The following is a 23,544-nucleotide window of genomic DNA, read 5'->3' as shown; positions in this document are numbered from 1 at the left end:
GCGTGCAGACGGAGATATACGGTCCCAACTGATGGCTGAAGGAAGCGGACGGAGGAGGCGCGGCCAGTCACGGGCCAGCTGGAAAATGGAGCCGTCCGGCGACGATTGAGATTTGTAGCGTCCTCCGAGCTCGGCGTCTCAAGTGACCGCCGGCGCGGCGCAATGCGGTCTCTCGATCCATCCAGCGTATCGTCGCCGCGCCCACAGAGTATCTCTCAATGAGAGTCGCTGCCCGCAGGCTTTATCGTTCAATTTCGACCATTTGTTGCAGGCAAGGTCGGCCATTGAATCCGGGCGGCTGTGCACGGACCGCCACCACGGCGGGCGCTCAGCGCTGAATGGTGAGCGCGCGCGGCGCGGCGCCGGCGGCCCCTCTGAACACCGCTCATCGGGGTGGCGGATTTGTATGGCCCGAGGTCGCGCGGACGGCCCTGGCAACGAGCGTCACCGTCACTGCCGCGCTGGTTCACGGCTCGGACCGCACCGCGGGGTGAACGGTGCGCGAATGGAGAGGAAACTCCGTCTCAGAGCACACATGGGACGTAACACAGCCGGTACTACGCGCGCCAACCCTGCCCTCAAAGAGCGGTACAAATGAGAATTGCAAACACACGTCTCTGGATCGTCAAAGAAGAATGGGAGACGCCTGTAGGTTCAATGACCGAACATCGATTGTTGCTCACAACGTGAGATTCTGAGGTCACCTGGGAAATATTATAGATACCTCACACAAATCTCACACAAGTCACCAATATCTCACGCACATCTCGCATAAATCTCACGCCTATCTCGCGCATATCTCGCCCACGTCTCCTACGTTTCTTCACGTTGAGTCACAGCGCCCCCCGTCGCAGCCGCTCCAAATATTTACCGGTCCATCACTCGACGGCCGATGCGAACGTGCCGCACGCACCGACGGGAGACCGTCGGCGGCGACTACCAGCCGCCCCCGCCCCCGCCCACACGTCAGCATCTTCCGGCGGCGTGTCAGGGTGAGGAGCTGAGACAGCCCGCCCGCCTTACAACCAGCGGGAGCTTGTAGAGGGAAGAGACTGCACAAAAGGCAGGGATGCTTGGAAAGACAGGCGAGGGTAGCCTGAAAAGGATGGAGGGTGTCGAAATCTCCAGGCTTTACCGACACGTTATTACAAACTACGAACTGGGCGTTGGGCAATAAAAGGCGCCAAAAATTGTGGTGATGCACAGACATTCAAAGAGACATAGAAGTAAGTGAATCGACTGAGTCAAAGCGACAGCAGCACAGTCATACGACTCGCCTGTTACCAGCTACCCCAGTGCGCAGCGGATGATCGCATCTGAGTTGGATTGATTGAGCGCGGGCGTAGCGCCATAGACTCTGTGGAGCTCTAATCAGCCCAACGGGCCATCAAACCGCTGGCTAACCAGATGTCACCGCCATGCAGTGTCGCAGTTGGTGCCAGTCAGCGTGAGCATCTGGGAGGCTCTAGGCTCGTAGGGGGTGAACTCGTAACTCGGGCTCACGCCTCTGCCTGCCACCAGAGGACACAGGAAAGAGCCGTGTCATCATCAGCACGGGCGCAGCTGGACCGGACGACGGGCGATTGGGGATTTGAACTCGAAATCGTCGGGACAAAGCGAAAAATGATCGGGCGCGATAGGTTAACACCAAATTGTGTCGACGCCCACCGCTATCGACAGCCAATACCCATTTCTCCGGAGAGCGGCGACGTGCGATCAGCGCTTCTTCAGTCGTCACACTGTGCACCCTACACCGGCCGGAGAGGCCAATACTAACCCCCGGAGAGGGCCCACGATAGTACATACGTCACCCCCTGGTGTAACTCATTTCCAGCGCCGCTGCAGAAGCCATTACGACACATAAGCCTGCATAAGTACAACATCATCTAACATCCATTGGCATGCAGCCGGTTTTCGCAGTGTGCCGGCTCTCGGCAGCAGGGGTGGTTCATCACATCACCCCTCCCACGGCCCCTGTCTTCCTCGAACGCCCGTCAGCTTTATATCAATAGAACGACAATGGATGACAACTGGCGTGACGGCCGTAGGAAGATATGTGATCCACGCTATGGGCGGCACCTCCAACGCATTTGCGATGATCGTAACTGAAAGCGGCGCAGCCGAGACGAACGCAGCGCACCAGTCGATACAGTCAAGTGTTTGTCGTCCGTTCACAAACAATTCGCTTCCGCCGCGCGAAACAAACAGCAGCGGGCGCCGGGAAGGCCCACGGCGGCCGATTGTCGGGAGACAAAACAGCGGCTCCTCGGAATCTGGCGGGGCGGAGAAACGATGGACCGTGGTGGAAACACGATGGTGTGAGGCGGAGAAATGATGGTGTATGGCGGATAGGAGGATGGATGGATGGGAGAGAGAGGACGACAAATGGGAGGGAAGCGGAATGAGAGCAAGAGACTGAGAAGGAGAGAAAGAGAACAAGGACGGAGACAGAGACAATATTGAGACAGAGACAGGAACAGAGACAGAGACAGACTGACTTACCCGCACAGAATGGGAACTGGTGACCGGCGGGGCAGAAGCAGAGAGCGCCGTAGCCGCGCGGATCCGGCTTACATCCGTACAGACAGTGTTTCTGCTCGCACTGTGTCCGATCATCTGTAACAGGCCGCAGGCCGTACGGGTCAGTTGGGGGGTCAAGCGGCAAGCGGCAAGCGGTACGAGAGCGGCACAAGTGAGTTGGGATCAGAAGGCGGGGTCCGTGAGCTGTCGGTACGGGTCGGCGATCACAGCACCAGTAGGCAGGGTTCCGTCGGCACTCGGACCGCACGTAGGCGGTATCAGCTGGAGGGGGGGGGGGGGGGGGCACGGTACAGTCAGCTGGGGGAGGAGGGGTTCAGAAGGGTCTGTGGGCGAGGTCTGTTGACTGTCACTCATCGCACAGCCATCGGACAGAGCAGTCATCGAGCAGCCATCGGACAGAGCAGTCATCGGGGCGGTTGAAGGGTGGATACAATTTTGGTCACTCGCGTCAGTCGGATGTCAGTCTCAGTGCCAGTTATCCGCGTTGGGTCAGCGGAAACCTCAGTAGCGAACTCGGTCTGTCTGTCAATTTGTCAATGAATTAGCTTTAATGGCTCATTACACAACTGTCCAACTCAAGTTTGAAGATATGAGAGCTAAAAGTACTTTTCGCTGGCGCGAAAATGCCTCATATGTTCAAAACTCAGCCAATTGCTGTTGGCTTTTCCAGCCCAAGGCAACTCGTGAAGTCCATTTGGAGGGCCGCCAGCGGCCGCTCCGTGAGCCGAAAAAGATAAACAGCTGCCTGCCACAACACTCCTAGATTTTCCGTCGGGACCTTTTTATTCTAAGCAGTAAGCCAACGATAATACGCAGTAGGCACGTTATCCACCGTACAATCGAATTTGAAAACAACAAAATGATTAAATGAAACAAAAAAGCGATGAAAATTATTTGGAATAGTGAAGCTGCCATTCCGGCGTAAGTTCCCGCCTGGACGACAGGCTGCCTGACGCCGGTGTCGTTTACACGCACCTACATGCCCATTGACCAGTTTTACTCCCCGCGGTAACACACAACTTATCACTGCAGCACCAAATTCGGAGCCGCCGAGCTTCGCTGCCGCTAAGTGGCCCGTAAAGATACCACATTCTCGGCCAGTGACGTCGAAACGAAGCCGCAACACTATGATTAATCGCTGCCTTTTAGAGCCGAGTCGGCTGCCTTCTGGGTCCGTCGACACCAATCAGAAGTTCTGCAGGCGAGCACGCCCCGCCGGGCCGCCCAGCACGCCCCCGCCGTACCGGGAGAGCGGCGTATATCACGGGCCATCAGCGAGCGTGAGTCAGGTGCCCGAGTAAGGCGCCGCGCCAGCCTGAGTGGCGGCTAAGCGGCCCATTTTTACACGCTGAGAGACGTCACTATCTGCAGATTTTCCCAATGCGGTGTAAACTCGCCCGTGTTACTAAAAATACATTTAATAGGTCCATATTTCATAAGTTAACCCGCCAGGTGGCTTTGATAAACCAAGTAAAACATAAGAGTTATACTCATGCAGGTATGAAACTACATCGATGTAAATGGGGAATATTTGTTTCTGGTCCCTAAAAAGCTGTTTCTGGCACCTAATTGCTGATCAGCCCCAAAATGCTTATTCGACCCTAATATCTGAATCTGGCACCTAATTGCTTCCACACAGCCTAAAGTTGCCAGATCGTCTAGTTGAACTCCGTATTTGCTGTTTACTGATTCAGCACCAAAACCAAAACATCCAGCACCTATTTTATTCCACGTTTGCCTACCTAATTCGCGTAATCTTCCTGATTTTATGTATCCTAACAAACATGAACGTTGCATTCGGTGATGTCAAGTGCCATTTTCGCCAGTGGAGATAATGATTAATGCCATTTCTAGCCAAAAGAGAATCACTAGCCAGCTATGGTGCAGCATAGCAAGACGCTCCTATACCAGCCCGCTATGTAGAGACTAGAGATTATTGCACCCTCAGCCATTTTAACGTGAAAAGTTTGGATCCGTCACTTCCAGCCAGGCTCTCAGGTCATAAACTGGAGTAAAGCAAAATGTAAACTCTGAACAGACATGCCACGCAACCGGCCCTCTTTTCAATATTATTAGCTTTCTGCAATCATCGTCTGACTCCATCTCGATCAAACGCAGCATCCGGTTTCTACAGGGGCGTTTGACTGACCGGCCACAAAATAACCAAAAACAAAATCAAAGCTTCATGCACACATATGACATAATTAAGAAACGGATGAAAAAGGCACAACCACGGCACAACTCTGCGCGGCAAACAACGGACAATGTCCCACGCAAGATCCCGCGTTTCTTCAGCGGCCTTGAACGGGATGAAAACATTACATTTCTTTTTTGGAGCTATTTGATGACGTCAAAAAATACAATACCCGTTTTAATGGTCAAAATCGAGACAATTACTCACAAAAAATGTTTCCCTTTAAGCATTACAAATAAATGCTTTTAAATATTTAAATGACATTGTTTTTTCAAACAAATCAATATTATTTGCTTACTTAAACGTCATATACAATGCTGAGATCACTACGGGGCTGTCAATTAGAGTGTAGCTGCACTGGCAACCTTTAGGCTAGACTCTAGGGGTCATTATACCAGAACAACATGATTCTACCAGCCAGTAGTTCATTTTTCTACTAGATTGGTGCTACGCTCAGCATTTAGGTGCCAGATTCAGAAAAAAGAGTAAGGCGTACCGATTAATAGGTGCCAGAAACAGCTAATTAAGGTCATTTTCCATGATTGGTGCTGGTATCCACCAAATAGGTGCTGAGGACCAATTTTGGGGCGAGTCAGCTTTTAGGTGCCAGAAATAGCTTTTCTGGGACGCAATTAAATGGCGTCCGATGTAAATGTGCTTATGCATCACAAACGCGCCATTTCTTTCTTGTGTCGCTCATTATGCCTCTATCCTAGCTCTGTTTGCAGCGTCCAATAAAATTCTGGACAGCCACCATCGTCAGAGAACACGTCTAAAAGGCGTGCTCTGAAAGACAGAGATACGTCCCAACGGACGACAAATAGGCTACAAATAGACAGCCGACAGCAGCTCTCAGACAGCGGACATGACGTCTGAAGGGGACGGCACGCGGCCTGCATACTGTCTCACCAGACCACCCCGAGGGCCAGGCGGCTCCGGCGGGCCGCCCGCTGACCAACGCTCGATTGGCGGCAGTGCTTCCTCCGCGGCGGGTGGTTCGGATAGAATAGATACTCGTATAGCAGCGTAAACCCACCAACCCAGTCCAATTATCATCTTCTTTGTATTTTATTCCCACGTCCATGTCTTATGCCTTTTATTGGAGCCAGCAAAATGAAGCTTTAAAGCGCACATTCCTTCCACATCCACGGGATTTAGAGCAGCCGCAGAAGTTGCACCACACCAGTGTTGGTAAACATTGCGGCTACCCGCAGCATCCCGGTACAGTATCGCTTACCTACCGCAAAAGTCACCACCCCGCTATCCCCTACAGCATTACTCACTGACCGCAAAAGGCACGACCCTAGAAGCCCCAGTTCAGTAGCACTCACTAACCGCAGAAGTCTCGCCACTTCAGTCTTCTGTCAGTAAACACCGCGGTAACCGCAGCATCCCACAACATCGTTCACTTACCGCAGAAGTCGCCCTCGTCGCTCCAGTCGGGACAGTCCCGCGACTTGTCACACAGCATGGAAATGGGCCGGCACGTGATGCCATCGCCACACAGGAACTCGTTTGGCGAGCACGGCCTCTGCTTACGGCACACTGCGGGTGGACAGAGACAGGGGTCAGGTCAGGTCACAAAGATACCGGTCAGTGCACATCAGGTCAAAGATATATACGGGTCAGGTCAGGTCACAGATATATAGGGGAGACCCGGGAGGTATGGGCCCCCTGGAGGTATGGGCCATCGCAGTTTTGAAGAAGTGTTGCGTATTTTTACACGTTTGACCGTGTAAACTGGTAGCAGCCATTCCGTTATACAACCCATGTGATTTTCACATTCTTCCTCAATCTTCTTTGGCAATAAACGGTGATAAAGCGTTTTTTGCCCTCTTCGAGTAAAATACTCTACTTACAGATAATTCGTGATAAATTTGAACCAGGCTCGTTTTATGATGTCAGACCAATGCTAACATAAAGTTTAAAGCATGCAAATCAAGACTGGATGGACAATTTGAAGCTTTCTTGCAAGATTATGAGCTGAGATGCTACGCAAATTCTGGCGTCCTAACCGGGAGGTTCGGGCCACCCAGCCCCGTTGATCCTAAATCAATAAAAAGATGCTTTCATTGAGTGCCATCTTCAATAAGTTTTTTTTTGTCGCGTATGGTTGAAAATTTAACTTCAAATTTCATTCGAACAGAAAAATATTACTCATTTTATTTCATGGTGCATGATTGAGTTTACCAAAATACATATGTGCCCAAAGTGACCTCCATGAAGTAAGCTGTTGGCCGCTTATGCGGTTCCTGGGCTCTAAGAGAGATCAAGGTAGATACCAGCTACGAGTATTGTTCTCATTGTCGAGAAAAGAATATGAAACATGGCACCGGCCCATACCTCCCGGGCCATGGCCCATACCTCCCGGTGTATTTTGATGGATCGAAAAAGCACATGATTTATTGAAAGTTATCTCGAGACAAAATAGTTGATCCCAGATGCCTAATATCAGGCACACTTTGCAGGCGAAAGGCAATTTCACGTGCACAGAGTGAAAAAACGGGTCTAGCCACTGTCCACTGGAAGAAAATTGCCTTTTCACAAAACCGGCCCATACCTCCCGGGTCTCCCCTACGGGTCACGTCATGTCAGGTTGGTATACGCTTGGATAAGGTCCTTCGATGCACGAACTCTGCTTGTAGCTGCGGGTAAACGAGAAGCCCGCCATCTGAGAAGACCACAGAACAGAGGTTTCACATAAAAGTCCACATATAGAGCCACAATTCAGGCAAACGCGTGGTGGTTGCGCTAGAGTAGTGCTTGAAAATTAATGACAAATAGGTACACTCGGGGGCAGATTGATGTTCCACCACTCCCTACCCATCGGGCTCCCATGGCTCAGCACTGGCTGCTGCCAGTGGCAGCACTGGCAGCACTGGCACTGGCAGGCAGTGCTGAGTAGTGCTGAGGGCAGGCAACACTGGCAGCAGCCACTGCTGATCCATGGGAGCCCGATGGGTAGGGAGTGGTGGAACATCAATCTGCCCCCGAGTGTACAAGACGATACACAATACAAAACTGGCACAAACCACCCTGAACTGCTACTTACACCCAATCAATACCTACGGGGCCTCATATAAAGCTAGCGAAGCTTGCGTCTCACTGATAGCGCGAATACAGGGAATCCCATGGATCTAGAGCTAAGAACTTGGTAAGCCTGCACGGCCCCTGTCATCTGCAGGGCAGTCTGTGACGATTGGGCTCAGGCTGGACGCCGTCGGCAGTTCCCAGGGCGGTCCGCGCGATCTAGCTGGAACTCCCGTCCAGCTCAGTCTCCGTCTGTCCGTTTCTGTCAGTTCATCTCCGCCAGTCAGTCTATTAGTCCGTTTCTGTAAGTCAGTCTCACTCAGTCCGTCTCCGCCAATCGTCTCCTTATCAGTCCGCCCAATCGGGCGGTCATCAGTCAGCACCAATAACGAGCTGCTGGGTGATTGCAGCCCATTAGCGGAGTAGAATACACACGGGTGCACCGGTATATGTGCACAGCTAAACGTCGTCTGAGATCAAACACTGTCCGGCCCCCAAATAGCAGCTCTCAACACCAATGATGCAACGTCAGATGACTAGTGCATCCCTAGACAAGTTAACTGCTATCCGTTTATAGAACCTTGTATACCGAGGTCTAGACAGAGGTAAATGTCGGAGGAAAACATTAACAGCAAGACTCAGTAGGGGAGAGTGGAGCAAAGCGGCCACCCTAACGCTTCTCACGATGCCAACGCTTGATTTTTAAACTTGGAAAGATTCTTTCTATACCAATGTGATCCCTAGTCAGTTGCCTTTTATTTCAACTGCGTTTTATTTCCAAAGGCGTTCACATATGAAAGATATTGACAAAACTTTAAACCTATGCATATTGGCCACTTTGCCCCATACCCTGGGGCAAAGCGGCCACCGGCGTCTTCTTAAGTCCCGATATGAGAAACAAAATAGTTGCCTGGTGTACGACTAGTGTATTTGATGGTGACAAGGTTAATCGAGGATGGATGTTTACTTTATCATCTTCCACCTGTAGGTAAGCAAAGAAAGGATTTTCATGAAAATAAACATTTAATTGCATTATTTGGTAACTCATGCAACTGAAAAGTGGCCAAGATGAATGCATGACGACACATTTCAATATAAATAATGTTTTTATCCAGATGGAAGCAACTTATGGCCAATTGGGGGGTGGCCACTTTGCCCCGGCCACTTTGCCCCGCGCATACCGTCCGAGACAAAAATATTCCAGCTTAGCTATTAGTGGGGTAAAAAACATTAAAATTGGTAGAATACATGTACGATAACCATGCAATGCATGGACAAGAACGCTTATAAAAATTCCAAAACGGTTATGGAATAACATAACATTTAAAAATTGTAAACATAGTTGGTAACCTGGCAAGAAATGTTTTTCCGTGTTTCACAGAACAATGGTGATGGCCTGAAACCCCGGTCTGGCTCATTCGAACGACCGTGAAGAGAAGTATAATTGGAAACCATAAATTGGAACTGACGCCAGCTATGAAGGGCTAAAACGATGGGTGGCCGCTTTGCCCCGGGTGGCCGCTTTGCCCCACTCTCCCCTACAAGACCATTTGAAGCCCACGTAGAGAAAAACACGTATGACTGCGAATCATCGCAATAACGGTGTGTATAGCAGATGATGCGAATCCCTAATGCATATCCACAACGCATATGCATGTGTTGAATGCATGATCCAGCATGATAGAACTCGTCATGAAATCACATCAGACCCAGCCAACATGCGCAGTAGGCAAATCTTCTTCCACGACCCCAGCACATTTATGCACAAATTAAATCAACCCGGAGCCGGGCGGTAGCCGACTGCCGACACGGAATCGCCCAACAAGGTCGTCAGTTCCACTCGGGTTACGTAAGCCGCATCCCGCGCTGAGCCGAGCGCCGGACAGCGGCGAATGCGCCGCGCCGGCGACGGTCGCGGCACAGGTGAGCCGATCGAGGCGCACGACGGGAGAACGGGGAGACCGCGCCGGAGCGTCGCAAACGCCGCCGAAGGTCGCGCCTCTAATGGCCGGCCGAACCCTTCCTCCGCGCTAATGGCCGGCTAGACGGACAGTAAACGGCTCGGGCGGGCGGCGGGTGTCTATAGGGCCCAGGCGTCGGGCGAAGGGTGCGCTGTTCTTCCGGTGCCGGTAGGGGAGAGTGGGGTAATTTGGCCGCTTTTTTTAGAAAACGATGTAGCTCAAAATTGACGACACATTTCTGCATTTTCTCAACGCTGGCAGGTATCGCATTCATTTTACTTTACTGGACAGTGAACTTGAAATGATAGAGTAATTACTTATATTGAAATTGTGACGTATTACAAAGGTCTGCAAGGCGGTCAAATTGCCCCACTAGCAGGGTCATTTGGCCGGGGGTGTGGGGCATTTTGACCGGTGCTAGTTTGCGGTCGGGATTTTCTGTTATATTGCGAGTCAGCTTCAGATTCAGCAATGACGTGTGTCCTATGACGCATTTGCCGCATTTTGGAGGTTGACTCAGGGATCACAGGGGTCAAAATAGCCAAATTAGCGGCTCTAGATGCGAAGACAGTTTTTTTTACGAATAACTTTTGAAGTAATCGAGCTAGGCCAAAACTTCGAGTACCATCGTAATTCTCTCGTCAGTCCGCATCGAAACATATATGTGTTGACCTCGAGAAGTCAAGGTCAAAGGTTGACCTCAGGTCACGTTACCTCAGGTCGCTTGACCTCAAGGTCACGTGATTTCAAGGTCATCATGCATATCATTCGATTCGCCTTGGCGAACTGAACAGAATGAGACCATTTGTGCGGCTGTACCATTTTTATGTAAGGATTTATTAGCAAAAAACGTTTGGTAGCCTTTGATGACGTCACATGCTCTTACAGTTGACCAATCGGAAGTAAGGCATCAAAGTAGTCAAAGTTGGTCATGAATCATGTCATTTATGGTACAATTGACCATGAAAACTCGGCCGTCCTAGCATAGTGACCATGAGCGCACCGGCCAAGTTGCCCCGCTAGTCCCGGCCAAATTACCCCATATTGCCATTCTGAAAATTTTTGTCTATAAAGTCATCACAGCTATACGGAATTAGATGAAATTGCTCTTGAAATCGCTGAACACCCCCAAGAATGGCGCTATAATGTCTGAATTCGTTTTTAGCCCAAATACTACATGTTATACAACTTTGTAAACAGAAGCAAAAGTTGCCATTTTCTAATGAAATTTACGCTTTATTAATTTTGAATAAAACTACGAGGGGCAAAGTTTTGACATTTGTCATCCAGTTATTTCTACCCATGACAAATGAATAGAGACTAGAGTTATTTCACTCACTTTTATTAAACATGGTACAGGTGGGGGCGGCCAATTTACACCACCGGCCAAATTACCCCACTCTCCCCTACTGGTCGCAATGGCTGGACAGTGGACAGGGTAGGCCAGGAGATCACAGACGGGTGACAGGCTATTGTGACAGCTGATGTGACAGGTGACAGGAGACTGGTGAGCATTGTCGGCCGGCCCAGGTACGGCCCTCCAGCAAAAGAGTGGTTGGTTAGCCTTTGTGCTTTTGGTGTAATAACTTTAAATGACAGAGACACTCCTGTAAAATGACTCAATAGAAATGAGAAGAGGGTTCATGGCCATGCACACATTTCGGCAGTGGTCTTCAACAGCCATTAGACGTATTCATTAATGTAGATCGATTATTGTGATGTTGGCAACCAACCACTTAACCCTATTCCTGGCGGGGGGGCCTCAGGAGCCCCCCCTGAGGTTTTTTGGTTATATCTCCCAAACGCGTTGAGCTAGGAAGCTCAAATTTTCTGACTTTTCCTAAAAGGCTTCTACGCAACATGTCTGAAAATTTTGAGTTGATCTGACCTCAGGTCAGGTCACCAGAGGCGGTTTGGTGACGCTACCTCAGAAAAGTTTGCAATCACGCCAGAGCTAGAGTTTTTGACCGATCAATTTCTTCTCTTCAGGGTTTAGTTAGAGTACCAGTATGTGCAATTTGTATATCTCGGAATTTTGATATCGGTGACCTAAGGTCAGGTCAATTTCGCGACCTCCCCATTATAAGTCAATGGGGGAAAAATCAACTCCCTGTTTTTACCACTAAAACGGGTCGGAATGGCTCCATATACCATACATGACTTCATATACGATCAACCTTCACTACCTTGAGGTCTGTTTTGCTGTTGGGCAGCTGTGAGGTCATGTGACGTCATCAAAGGTCACCAAAGGTTTTTGGCCAATAACTCCGTACAGGAACAAGATACAGACGCGTGGATGGTCTCATTGTGTTCAGCTCGTCAAGACGCATCGAATGATATACATGATGACCTCGAGGTCACGTGACCTGAGGTCAACCTTTGACCTTGACCTTTCGAGGTCAACATATATATCATTCGATGCGGATTGACGAGAGGATCACGATGATGCCCTTAGTTTGTTCCTATCTTGACTAATTCGAAAGTTATTCGAGAAAAACTCTCTCCATATCTAGTGCCGCCATTTTGACTTTTTCGACCCCTGTGACGTCATCTTTGACCTGACCTGAAAATGACCTTAGTAAAAATTGTAGATCTTGGCCGTGCGTATCCGATGCCGTTTACCGCTTGTCGCTATCTTGCTTCGTTCTCGAGATCTCAGGGGGGGGCCGAATCGGCCCCCCCCCCCCGCCAGTTTCTTGTCCCGGCGGAGCCCGCCAGGAATAGGGTTAATACCTGGAGGGCCGTACGTACGGTAACACTCTGAGGCGCCTACCGGCATGTCCGTGAAGTTAGCGTCAGCAACAGCAACGAATACAGCGTCGGATTCAGAATCGCTTAAAAAACTCATATTAGGTCAATTAGGGGACGGGGAGCAAGAATATGACCTTTATTTGGCCCTAGCTCTTACCCCTTACCCCTTAATCGGCCCTTAAAGGAAGGGGCGCGTCAAAAGTGCCTCAAGGGTTCGTCTGATCGCCAAAATAAGGGTCGCAATCGATTCCTCGGGTCAATATCTAGCCGCAGCCTCGGGTTCCAGATGTGTGCAACTTACCCCTTACCCCTTAATCGGCCCTTAAAGGAAGGGGCGCGTCAAAAGTGCCTCAAGGGTTCGTCTGATCGCCAAAATAAGGGTCGCAATCGATTCCTCGGGTCAATATCTAGCCGCAGCCTCGGGTTCCAGATGTGTGCAACTTACCCCTTACCCCTTAATCGGCCCTTAAAGGAAGGGGCGCGTCAAAAGTGCCTCAAGGGTTCGTCTGATCGCCAAAATAAGGGTCGCAATCGATTCCTCGGGTCAACATCTAGCCGCAGCCTCGGGTTCCAGATGTGTGCAACTTACCCCTTACCCTTTAATCGGCCCTTAAAGGAAGGGGCGCGTCAAAAGTGCCTCAAGGGTTCGTCTGATCGCCAAAATAAGGGTCGCAATCGATTCCCCCGGTCAATATCTAGCCGCAGTCTCGGGTTCCAGATGTGTGCAACTTACCTCTTACCCCTTAATCGGCCCTTAAAGGAAGGGGCGCGTCAAAAGTGCCTCAAGGGTTCGTCTGATCGCCAAAATAAGGGTCGCAATCGATTCCTCGGGTCAATATCTAGCCGCAGCCTCGGGTTCCAGATGTGTGCAACTTACCCCTTAATCGGCCCTTAAAGGAAGGGGCGCGTCAAAAGTGCCTCAAGGGTTCGTCTGATCGCCAAAATAAGGGTCGCAATCGATTCCTCGGGTCAACATCTAGCCGCAGCCTCGGGTTCCAGATGTGTGCAACTTACCCCTTACCCCTTATTCGGCCCTTAAAGGAAGGGGCGCGTCAAAAGTGCCTCAAGGGTTCGTCTGATCGCCAAAATAAGGGCCGCAATCGATTCCCCGGGTCAATATCTAGCCGCAGCCTCGGGTTCCAGATGTGTGCAACTTACCCCTTACCCCTGAATCGGCCCTTAAAGGAAGGGGCGCGTCAAAAGTGCCTCAAGGGTTCGTCTGATCGCCAAAATAAGGGTCGCAATCGATTCCTCGGGTCAATATCTAGCCGCAGCCTGGGGTTCCAGATGTGTGCAACTTACCCCTTACCCCTTAATTGGCCCTTAAAGGAAGGGGCGCGTCAAAAGAACCTCAAGGGTTCGTCTGATCGCCAAAATAAGGGTCGCAATCGATTCCTCGGGTCAATATCTAGCCGCAGCCCCGGGTTCCAGATGTGTGCAACTTACCCCTTACCCCTTAATCGGCCCTTAAAGGAAGGGGGGCGTCAAAAGTGCCTCAAGGGTTCGTCTGATCGCCAAAATAAGGGTCGCAATCGATTCCTCGGGTCAATATCTAGTCGCAGCCTCGGGTTCCAGATGTGTGCAACTCACCCCTTACCCCTTAATCGGCCCTTAAATGAAGGGGCGCGTCAAAAGTGCCTCAAGGGTTCGTCTGATCGCCAAAATAAGGGTCGCAATCGATTCCTCGGGTCAATATCTAGCCGCAGCCTCGGGTTCCAGATGTGTGCAACTTACCCCTTACCCCTTAATCGGCCCTTAAAGGAAGGGGCGCGTCAAAAGTGCCTCAAGGGTTCGTCTGATCGCCAAAATAAGGGTCGCAATCGATTCCCCGGGTCCATATCTAGCCGCAGCCTCGGGTTCCAGATGTGTGCAACTATTTTGGCGATCAGACGAACCCTTGAGGCACTTTTGACGCGCCCCTTCCTTTAAGGGCCGATTAAGGGGTAAGGGGTAAGTTGCACACATCTGGAACCCGAGGCTGCGGCTAGATATTGACCCGAGGAATCGATTGCGACCCTTATTTTGGCGATCCGACGAACCCTTGAGGCACTTTTGACGCGCCCCTTCCTTTAAGGGCCGATAAAGGGGTAAGGGGTAAGTTGCACACATCTGGAACCAGAGGCTGCGGCTAGATATTGACCCGGGGAATCGATTGCGACCCTTATTTTGGCGATCAGACAAACCCTTGAGGCACTTTTGACGCGCCCCTTCCTTTAAGGGCCGATTAAGGGGTAAGGGGTAAGTTGCACACATCTGAAACCCGAGGCTGTGGCTAGATATTGACCCGAGGAATCGATTGCGACCCTTATTTTGGCGATCAGATAAACTCTTGAGGCACTTTTGACGCGCCCCTTCCTTTAAGGGCCGATTAAGGGGTAAGGGGTAAGTTGCACACCTCTGGAACCCGAGGCTGCGGCTAGATATTGACCCGGGGAATCGATTGCGACCCTTATTTTGGCGATCAGACGAACCCTTGAGGCACTTTTGACGCCCCCTTCCTTTAAGGGCCGAGTAAGGGGTAAGGGGTAAGTTGCACACATCTGGAACCCGAGGCTGCGGCTAGATATTGACCCGAGGAATCGATTGTGACCCTTATTTTGGCGATCAGACGAACCCTTGAGGCACTTTTGACGCGCCCCTTCCTTTAAGGGCCGATTAAGGGGTAAGGGGTAAGTTGCACACATCTGGAACCCGAGGCTGCGGCTAGATATTGACCCGGGGAATCGATTACGACCCTTATTTTGGCGATCAGACGAACCCTTGAGGCACTTTTGACGCGCCCCTTCCTTTAAGGGCCGATTAAGGGGTAAGGGGTAAGTTGCACACATCTGGAACCCGAGGCTGCAGCTAGATATTGACCCGAGGAATCGATTGCGACCCTTATTTTGGCGATCAGACGAACCCTTGAGGCACTTTTGACGCGCCCCTTCCTTTAAGGGCCGATTAAGGGGTAAGGGGTAAGTTGCACACATCTGGAACCCGAGGCTGCGGCTAGATATTGACCCGAGGAATCGATTGCGACCCTTATTTTGGCGATCAGACGAACCCTTGAGGCAATTTTGACGCGCCCCTTCCTTTAAGGGCCGATTAAGGGGTAAGGGGTAAGTTGCACACATCTGGAACCCGTGGCTGCGGCTAGATATTGACCCAAGGAATCGATTGCGACCCTTATTTTGGCGATCAGACGAACCCTTGAGGCACTTTTGACGCGCCCCTTCCTTTAAGGGCCGACTAAGGGGTAAGGGGTAAGTTGCACACATCTGGAACCCGAGGCTGCGGCTAGATATTGACCGGGGGAATCGATTGCGACGCTTATTTTGGCTATCAGACGAACCCTTGAGGCACTTTTGACGCGCCCCTTCCTTTAAGGGCCGATTAAGGAGTAAGGGGTAAGTTGCACACATCTGGAACCCGAGGCTGCGGCTAGATATTGACCCGAGGAATCGATTGCGACCCTTATTTTGGCGATCAGACGAGCCCTTGAGGCACTTTTGTCGCGCCCCTTCCTTTAAGGGCCGATTAAGGGGTAAGGGGTAAGTTGCACACATCTGGAACCCGAGGCTGCGGCTAAATATTGACCCGAGGAATCGATTGCGACCCTTATTTTGGCGATCAGACGAACCCTTGAGGCACTTTTGACGCGCCCCTTCCTTTAAGGGCCGATTAAGGGGTAAGGGGTAAGTTGCACACATCTGGAACCCGAGGCTGCGGCTAGATATTAACCCGAGGAATCGATTGCGACCCTTATTTTGGCGATCAGACGAACCCTTGAGGCACTTTTGACGCGCCCCTTCCTTTAAGGGCCGATTAAGGGGTAAGGGGTAAGTTGCACACATCTGGAACCCGAGGCTGCGGCTAGATATTGACCCGAGGAATCGATTGCGACACTTATTTTGGCGATCAGACGAACCCTTGAGGCACTTTTGACGCGCTCCTTCCTTTAAGGGCCGATTAAGGGGTAAGGGGTAAGTTGCACACATCTGGAACCCGAGGCTGCGGCTAGATATTGACCCAAGGAATCGATTGCGACCCTTATTTTGGCGATCAGACGAACCCTTGAGGCACTTTTGACGCGCCCCTTCCTTTAAGGGCCGATTAAGGGGTAAGGGGTAAGTTGCACACATCTGGAACCCGAGGCTGCGGCTAGATATTGACCGGGGGAATCAATTGCGACCCTTATTTTGGCGATCAGACGAACCCTTGAGGCAGTTTTGACGCGCCCCTTCCTTTAAGGGCCGATTAAGGGGTAAGGGGTAAGTTGCACACATCTGGAACCCGAGGCTGCGGCTAGATATTAACCCGAGGAATCGATTGCGACCCTTATTTTGGCGATCAGACGAACCCTTGAGGCACTTTTGACGCGCCCCTTCCTTTAAGGGCCGATTAAGGGGTAAGGGGTAAGTTGCACACATCTGGAACCCGAGGCTGCGGCTAGATATTGACCCGAGGAATCGATTGCGACCCTTATTTTGGCGATCAGACGAACCCTTGAGGCACTTTTGACGCGCCACTTCCTTTAAGGGCCGATTAAGGGGTAAGGGGTAAGTTGCACACATCTGGAACCCGAGGCTGCGGCTAGATATTGACCCGAGGAATCGATTGCGACCCTTATTTTGGCGATCAGACGAACCCTTGAGGCACTTTTGACGCGCCCCTTCCTTTAAGGGCCGATTAAGGGGTAAGAGGTAAGTTGCACACATCTGGAACCCGAGACTGCGGCTAGATATTGACCGGGGGAATCGATTGCGACCCTTATTTTGGCGATCAGACGAACCCTCGAGGCACTTTTGACGCGCCCCTTCCTTTAAGGGCCGATTAAGGGGTAAGGGGTAAGTTGCACACATCTGGAACCCGAGGCTGCGGCTAGATATTGACCCGAGGAATCGACTGCGACCCTTATTTTGGCGATCAGACGAACCCTTGAGGCACTTTTGACGCGCCCCTTCCTTTAAGGGCCGATTAAGGGGTAAGGGGTAAGTTGCACACATCTGGAACCCGAGGCTGCGGCTAGATATTGACCCGAGGAATCGATTGCGACCCTTATTTTGGCGATCAGACGAACCCTTGAGGCACTTTTGACGCGCCCCTTCCTTTAAGGGCCGATTAAGGGGTAAGGGGTAAGTTGCACACATCTGGATCCCGAGGCTGCGGCTAGATATTGACCCGAGGAATCGATTGCGACCCTTATTTTGGCGATCAGACGAACCCTTGAGGCACTTTTGACGCGCCCCTTCCTTTAAGGGCCGATTAAGGGGTAAGGGGTAAGTTGCACACATCTGGATCCCGAGGCTGCGGCTAGATATTAACCCGAGGAATCGATTGCGACCCTTATTTTGGCGATCAGACGAACCCTTGAGGCACTTTTGACGCGCCCCTTCCTTTAAGGGCCGATTAAGGGGTAAGGGGTAAGTTGCACACATCTGGAACCCGAGGCTGCGGCTAGATATTGACCCGAGGAATCGATTGCGACACTTATTTTGGCGATCAGACGAACCCTTGAGGCACTTTTGACGCGCTCCTTCCTTTAAGGGCCGATTAAGGGGTAAGGGGTAAGTTGCACACATCTGGAACCCGAGGCTGCGGCTAGATATTGACCCAAGGAATCGATTGCGACCCTTATTTTGGCGATCAGACGAACCCTTGAGGCACTTTTGACGCGCCCCTTCCTTTAAGGGCCGATTAAGGGGTAAGGGGTAAGTTGCACACATCTGGAACCCGAGGCTGCGGCTAGATATTAACCCGAGGAATCGATTGCGACCCTTATTTTGGCGATCAGACGAACCCTTGAGGCACTTTTGACGCGCCCCTTCCTTTAAGGGCCGATTAAGGGGTAAGGGGTAAGTTGCACACATCTGGAACCCGAGGCTGCGGCTAGATATTGACCCGAGGAATCGATTGCGACCCTTATTTTGGCGATCAGACGAACCCTTGAGGCACTTTTGACGCGCCCCTTCCTTTAAGGGCCGATTAAGGGGTAAGGGGTAAGAGCTAGGGCCAAATAAAGGTCATATTCTTGCTCCCCGTCCCCGAATTGACCTATTATGAGTTTTTTAAGCGATTCTGAATCCGACGCTGTATTCGTTGCTGTTGCTGACGCTAACTTCACGGACATCCTACCGGCCACAGTGTGTCGTGCGAGGCACCCACCGGTCAATGTATTGTGAGACGCCCACCAACCAGAATTAGGCGTGCCCACCTGTGGTTGTGAGGTGCCCATCTCGCACCTCATGCCACCTAACTAAATAACTCTAGCTGCACCTAACTCGCAGCGACTATAAATACTAATAACTATCACCTTATAAACACCTGGGCGTCAACGTCAAGACAACAACCGACACAAGAAGCCGCAGCACGGAAGGGACATGACCAAAGTCACTGATACAATCGACATCCCAAGCCCGGCTCGAGTACATAAACGTCCCGGTCGGTTGCGTGTCGACATTCAGAACACCGCAAATGATGGAATCGACACCGGCACAACGACCAATTTGACGGGCGGGCAGCCGGCCGGGCCCCAAACCGGCCGTATCGGGACACCGAGGCACAAACTGCAGTTCGGCACGTCACGTACCACAAGACGCCGCGCCTCACAATAGTTGTCACTGTCGCAAGAATTCGCCAGGCAGGAGGGCGGCACCACAGCCGAACACCACGCAACTGAACAGTGACATAACCTGAGCTGACAGTGGCATCTAGTAACTGATCATGAGAGAGTTGTGACAGGGGCGCTCTAGTATTTAGATTACAGACACGGGCTCAGCTGCTGCGCCATGCAGAAGAGCCGTCACCACCGTCCGACCCCGCGGCAGACCATTTCGGCAGGGCCGTTATCGGCGGGGCCCAGTCACCATGCAGCTGCTAATAGCATTATGCTGCCGTTTTGACGGGTAATGGCACTGCGCTTCCACCACAGCTGGTGCCACGCTAACTCACGCCAAAAGGCTCCGTCAGCGTCATGCTTGCACATCTAACTTGTGATGTCAGTTATGGATTATCAGCTGCTCCTGATGTTTCCATAGTGGCTCTTCCATTTATTCCTCCATTCGATTTCGATGCTCATCATGACATATTCCTGCGATTCCATTTAGTGTTCTTTGCGTTTCGAATTTACACATGTTCCGCTGTTCTACCTGGCAGAACGGCTGTTTCACTACAGCTAGTCACGGTGCACATCCCGCCCGATTCCGCCACACCACGGACTATCAGTATCACACACATTGTCGCACACATTCAGCATTTGAATGCATCGGTTTGCATAATCTTCGCCCACTTTGTAACCGACCGTCTCCTCTTGACCTGCAGCGCTGCCCTCAAGGAAGCAACCCCCCTCCCCCACCACCTTCATCCAGTTTTCTTCAGTGACCTCCAGTGACCTTAAGTGACATACAGCGACCAAAGTGACATCCAGCGACTCTCAGTGACCTCCAGTAACTCCAGTGACTCCCGTGACCTCCAGTGACTCCCAGTGACCTCCAATGACCCCCCAGTGACCCTCAGTGATCTCCTCCACCACTCTCACTCACCAGTCTCGTCCTCATCGGACGCGTCGACCAGTACGGATCCATCCGCCGCATGGCCGGGCGGGCAGTCGAGCTCTCCATCACACTGCCATACCCGGCGGATACAGACGCCCGTGACGGCGCATCTTATCCGATCTGGAGCACAGGTGTCCTCTCCGGGCTCGGCTGAAACAGAGACGGGGCAGGTCAGTTAGTTGGCAAGTTGATTTGTTTAGAAATTTTGTCCGAATGGATGAATGTGTGGCTGAGTGCTGCCCGATGCAGTGTTTGATTTTGGTAATTGTAATGGGGGCTAAGCGTGCACCGACTGCAATGGTCATTGGGGAGGCATGTCAGACATGGTTGGGCGACAGGCGTGAGCATGTGATAACATATCAACTGGAGACACTGGATGTTTTGGGGTTCTTCCATAGCGGTGCTTGGGCAAGAGTGCACCGCTATCGGCGAATATAAAAAACGGTTAAAACAGCGGTTCAACGGGGACAAAACAGCCCAGATGTTAGAGTAATAAACTCGTTAAGGTGTGGCAACTATCGCCAACGCGACATCAACTTGTGACAGCTGAAAGTCGTGCCGAGATGCAGTAGATTCGCAGTCAAGCACGCCATTGGGATCGTTCAACCAACCAGAAAACCGCAAGAATCCCAGCAATGGCTTCATATTTATACCATCATGCTCAGCTAGGTATTTACAATGCTTTCCGTATTTTTGCCCTAGCGCCAAGGGGTTTATCGGCTTAGCTTTCACGGCGCGTTGCTCGACTAACATAATTCCACGGCATTCTTCCAGCGGTTAGCCTTTACGGCCGGCACGAATGTCACTTTTACGGCCGTGTTGAGGACGTGCGAACTGACGGCAGCTGGTTGGTGGTTGTGGACGGACGGTCCGTGGCCACGGCGGCGTCCGCTGTTCATGATAGCTGGCGCCTGTCCAGAGCGGAATTCTGCCAGTGTAGAAGGCACCGAAAACTCCCCCGAATCATTTAACAACGTCCGGTATAAGTGCACTGGTCGTCAGACCACGCAGAAGGCACCGAAAACTCCCCGAACTATCTAACAACGTCCGGAATAAGTGCACTGGTCGCCAGACGATGCATCCAACAAGTGTTGCAATCAAGCAGAGGCGCCACAAGCAACCCGGCAGGCACCAGCTCGGAGGAAGTGCATGGCAGCTGGGGGCACGCGCATAACTCGACGCAGCCGAACAGCGCACCGAAAGACTCATCCAGGCGACCACAGAGAGGCCAGAAGCGACTGGACCGTGGGAAAGCTGAACCGTTTGCAGACCCCACAGTCAGATACAGGCAGTCTGATATGCTAGCCGACATTTACAGTCACCAAGGCTGGCGGTGCAGCGACCATCCGCCATCCTCCCACACGGGTACATCACTCTATGTCCCCCCACGGCAGCTGAAGGGATCATTAGTCAGCAGCTATCGGCGCCGGGCGCCGGCAAAGCGGCGGCGCGCAGTCCGATACGTAACGGCCCGGCGACGGGGCAGCGCTGGCAGACAGACAACGGGACGTGCAATTCATCTCTGACGTGTGATCTGTCTCAGAGGTACTGGTGTGGTGAAGTAATTGTTTGTGTGCCAATGCAGAAAGTGGAGATCAAAAGGGCAAAAATAAAACAAAAACACCGTTTAGAAAAACAAGGCAGCAATAAGCCCTCCAATTTGAGTAAGTTCAAGTCAAACACTTTAAAAACTTGTCGTTAAATCGTAAAGTGGCATACAAATGAAAATGCTAAAACTAATATTGAGATAAATTGTATTCGCTATCTGTCATGCTTATTTGCAAAGCATCATTCAATATGTTCAGACCGGCCATAAGTAAACCTATTTGTAAACATTGGCTTCCCGCAGTGTGTTACGAGTAAACATACACATCAAACGGGCTCCCGTAGGGTCAAAGGGAAAAACGGCAGCGCCGTCAAGCGTCGTTTTGCAGGCTGATAGTCGTGTTTGCAATGTTGATGACCGAGCCAGGGGATTAGGCAGCCCGTACCAGAAAAATAAACATGCTTTGCCTCGCCTGAGCCCATCTTGATGTGAATAAATCGAACGGAGATGCGTCAGCAACGTATGTTGATTGTTGGTGTTTATTAGCCGCTTTGATAATGCTAAAGAGCGATATAACCTGGACGTAAGTGATGAGACGTAAGCCTACAGAGGTAGTGTCTACATGGGTGGTGCTATTAACAATGTTAGAAAACATCTTTATAAATGTTAGATGACTAGCACCGGACTCGGCAAGACTATCAAGAGACAAGAGTGGGATAAACTTGACACGTTACCCTGCCAGAAGATTACATTTCCGAGCTGGGGAGCCTGGAATCACTGCAAACACATCCAGTGTCGTTGACGACAGGGCTTCAGAAATGCAGTCGGTGTCAAGAGGCCCATCGATGCCTGTCATCACTCAAAGTACGACGTGTTTACACATACAAATCGGCACGATATACCACAAAGTCATAAGCTGTGACAGGCGCTGACGGGAGGGCTGATGATCGGCCAGTTCGGGCTGATGATCGGGCATTCGGGCTGATGATCGGCCGTACTGGACTGATGATCAGCCCTCCCAGACTGAAGAGGGACCGTCTCGCACTGATGACCGGCCGCCTTGGACTGATAATCGGTCGTTCTGGACCAATGATATACTACTCCGAACTGATAGTAGGTATACCGTCCCGGACTGAAGATCGTCCCAGACTGATAATATACTTCCGCACTGATGATCGGACGTCCCGAACTGGCGATCGGCCATGTCGGATTGATGATCGGTCGTACCGGATTTGAATGGCATTTCATTGGCTGCAGCATGCAGAAGCCTACGATCGTGCACCCTAGCAAGAACAGTTATAAAATCACAGTCCTCAAACTTTCGTTGCACCGAGAGTGTGTCCATTGTGTAAACTGCTACTCGTCTAATCCTGTCTAATCATTACATCCCACAGAGCCGCCGAAGAAGCAGCAGCAGAGGATTGGTGACGATTACTGATGAGCGAATGCGAGGTCAGCACAGACGGAGGTCACCTTCACCCATGATTTCTTTATCACCGTCTTTCACCATGATGTCGGGAAAACAGAACCGCTGCTCGTGACACCCGAATAAACGGAGCTGCACTGAGTGGACAGTCCGCCGTACTTAGCATGACCGAATAATTTATGGCCAGACGGCTGGGGTTCGGGGCCGGTCGTAACTGTTCCCTAAAAAAGAACGGGATAAAAACTAGAGACAATGAGTTGAGTTAGGTCACCCAACGAAGACACAAAGTGATCGCCGTAAGTGAAGAAAGTAGCCGTCTTCGCCAAGTTATTTTATGCGGTTCAAGGGCAGGACGAAAGTGATGCAACTTCACAATAACTCATTAAGAACGCGCGCTATAAAAAGGCTTCCCTGACCGATTATTTTTTTGTCGGATCCAAGCATATTCTGAGAGATCGCCAGCGAAAGAAATACGAGCGCCAAGAAGAAATGAAAATAATGTCAAGCTTATCGCTGCAAGTCATGCCTACAGCCCGGTCATATGTTATTAACAAGCAGCG

The 23,544-nt window shown here is 51.2% G+C and overlaps 1 protein-coding gene across 1 annotated transcript in view; it reads right to left on the bottom strand.

Annotated features, from left to right (window-relative positions):
* Positions 1–23,544, bottom strand: part of LOC122378856 (prolow-density lipoprotein receptor-related protein 1-like) — a 143,406-nt gene that overhangs the window by 100,959 nt on the left and 18,903 nt on the right. The window contains exons 3-5 of the mRNA XM_043360445.1: positions 20,001–20,162; positions 6,149–6,280; positions 2,503–2,616 (exon numbers count right to left, since the gene is read on the bottom strand). Of these exons, the coding sequence (XP_043216380.1) occupies positions 2,503–2,616; positions 6,149–6,280; positions 20,001–20,162 (408 nt within the window). The remainder of the gene's footprint in view (positions 1–2,502; positions 2,617–6,148; positions 6,281–20,000; positions 20,163–23,544) is intronic.

The sequence above is a fragment of the Amphibalanus amphitrite genome, unplaced genomic scaffold, assembly GCF_019059575.1.
Source record: "Amphibalanus amphitrite isolate SeventyFive unplaced genomic scaffold, NRLGWU_Aamphi_draft 000066F_arrow, whole genome shotgun sequence".
In the NCBI taxonomy this organism is placed as follows: domain Eukaryota; kingdom Metazoa; phylum Arthropoda; class Thecostraca; order Balanomorpha; family Balanidae; genus Amphibalanus; species Amphibalanus amphitrite.
The sequence above is the reverse complement of the archived record's forward strand: the minus strand, read 5'-3'. Positions and strand labels throughout refer to the sequence as shown.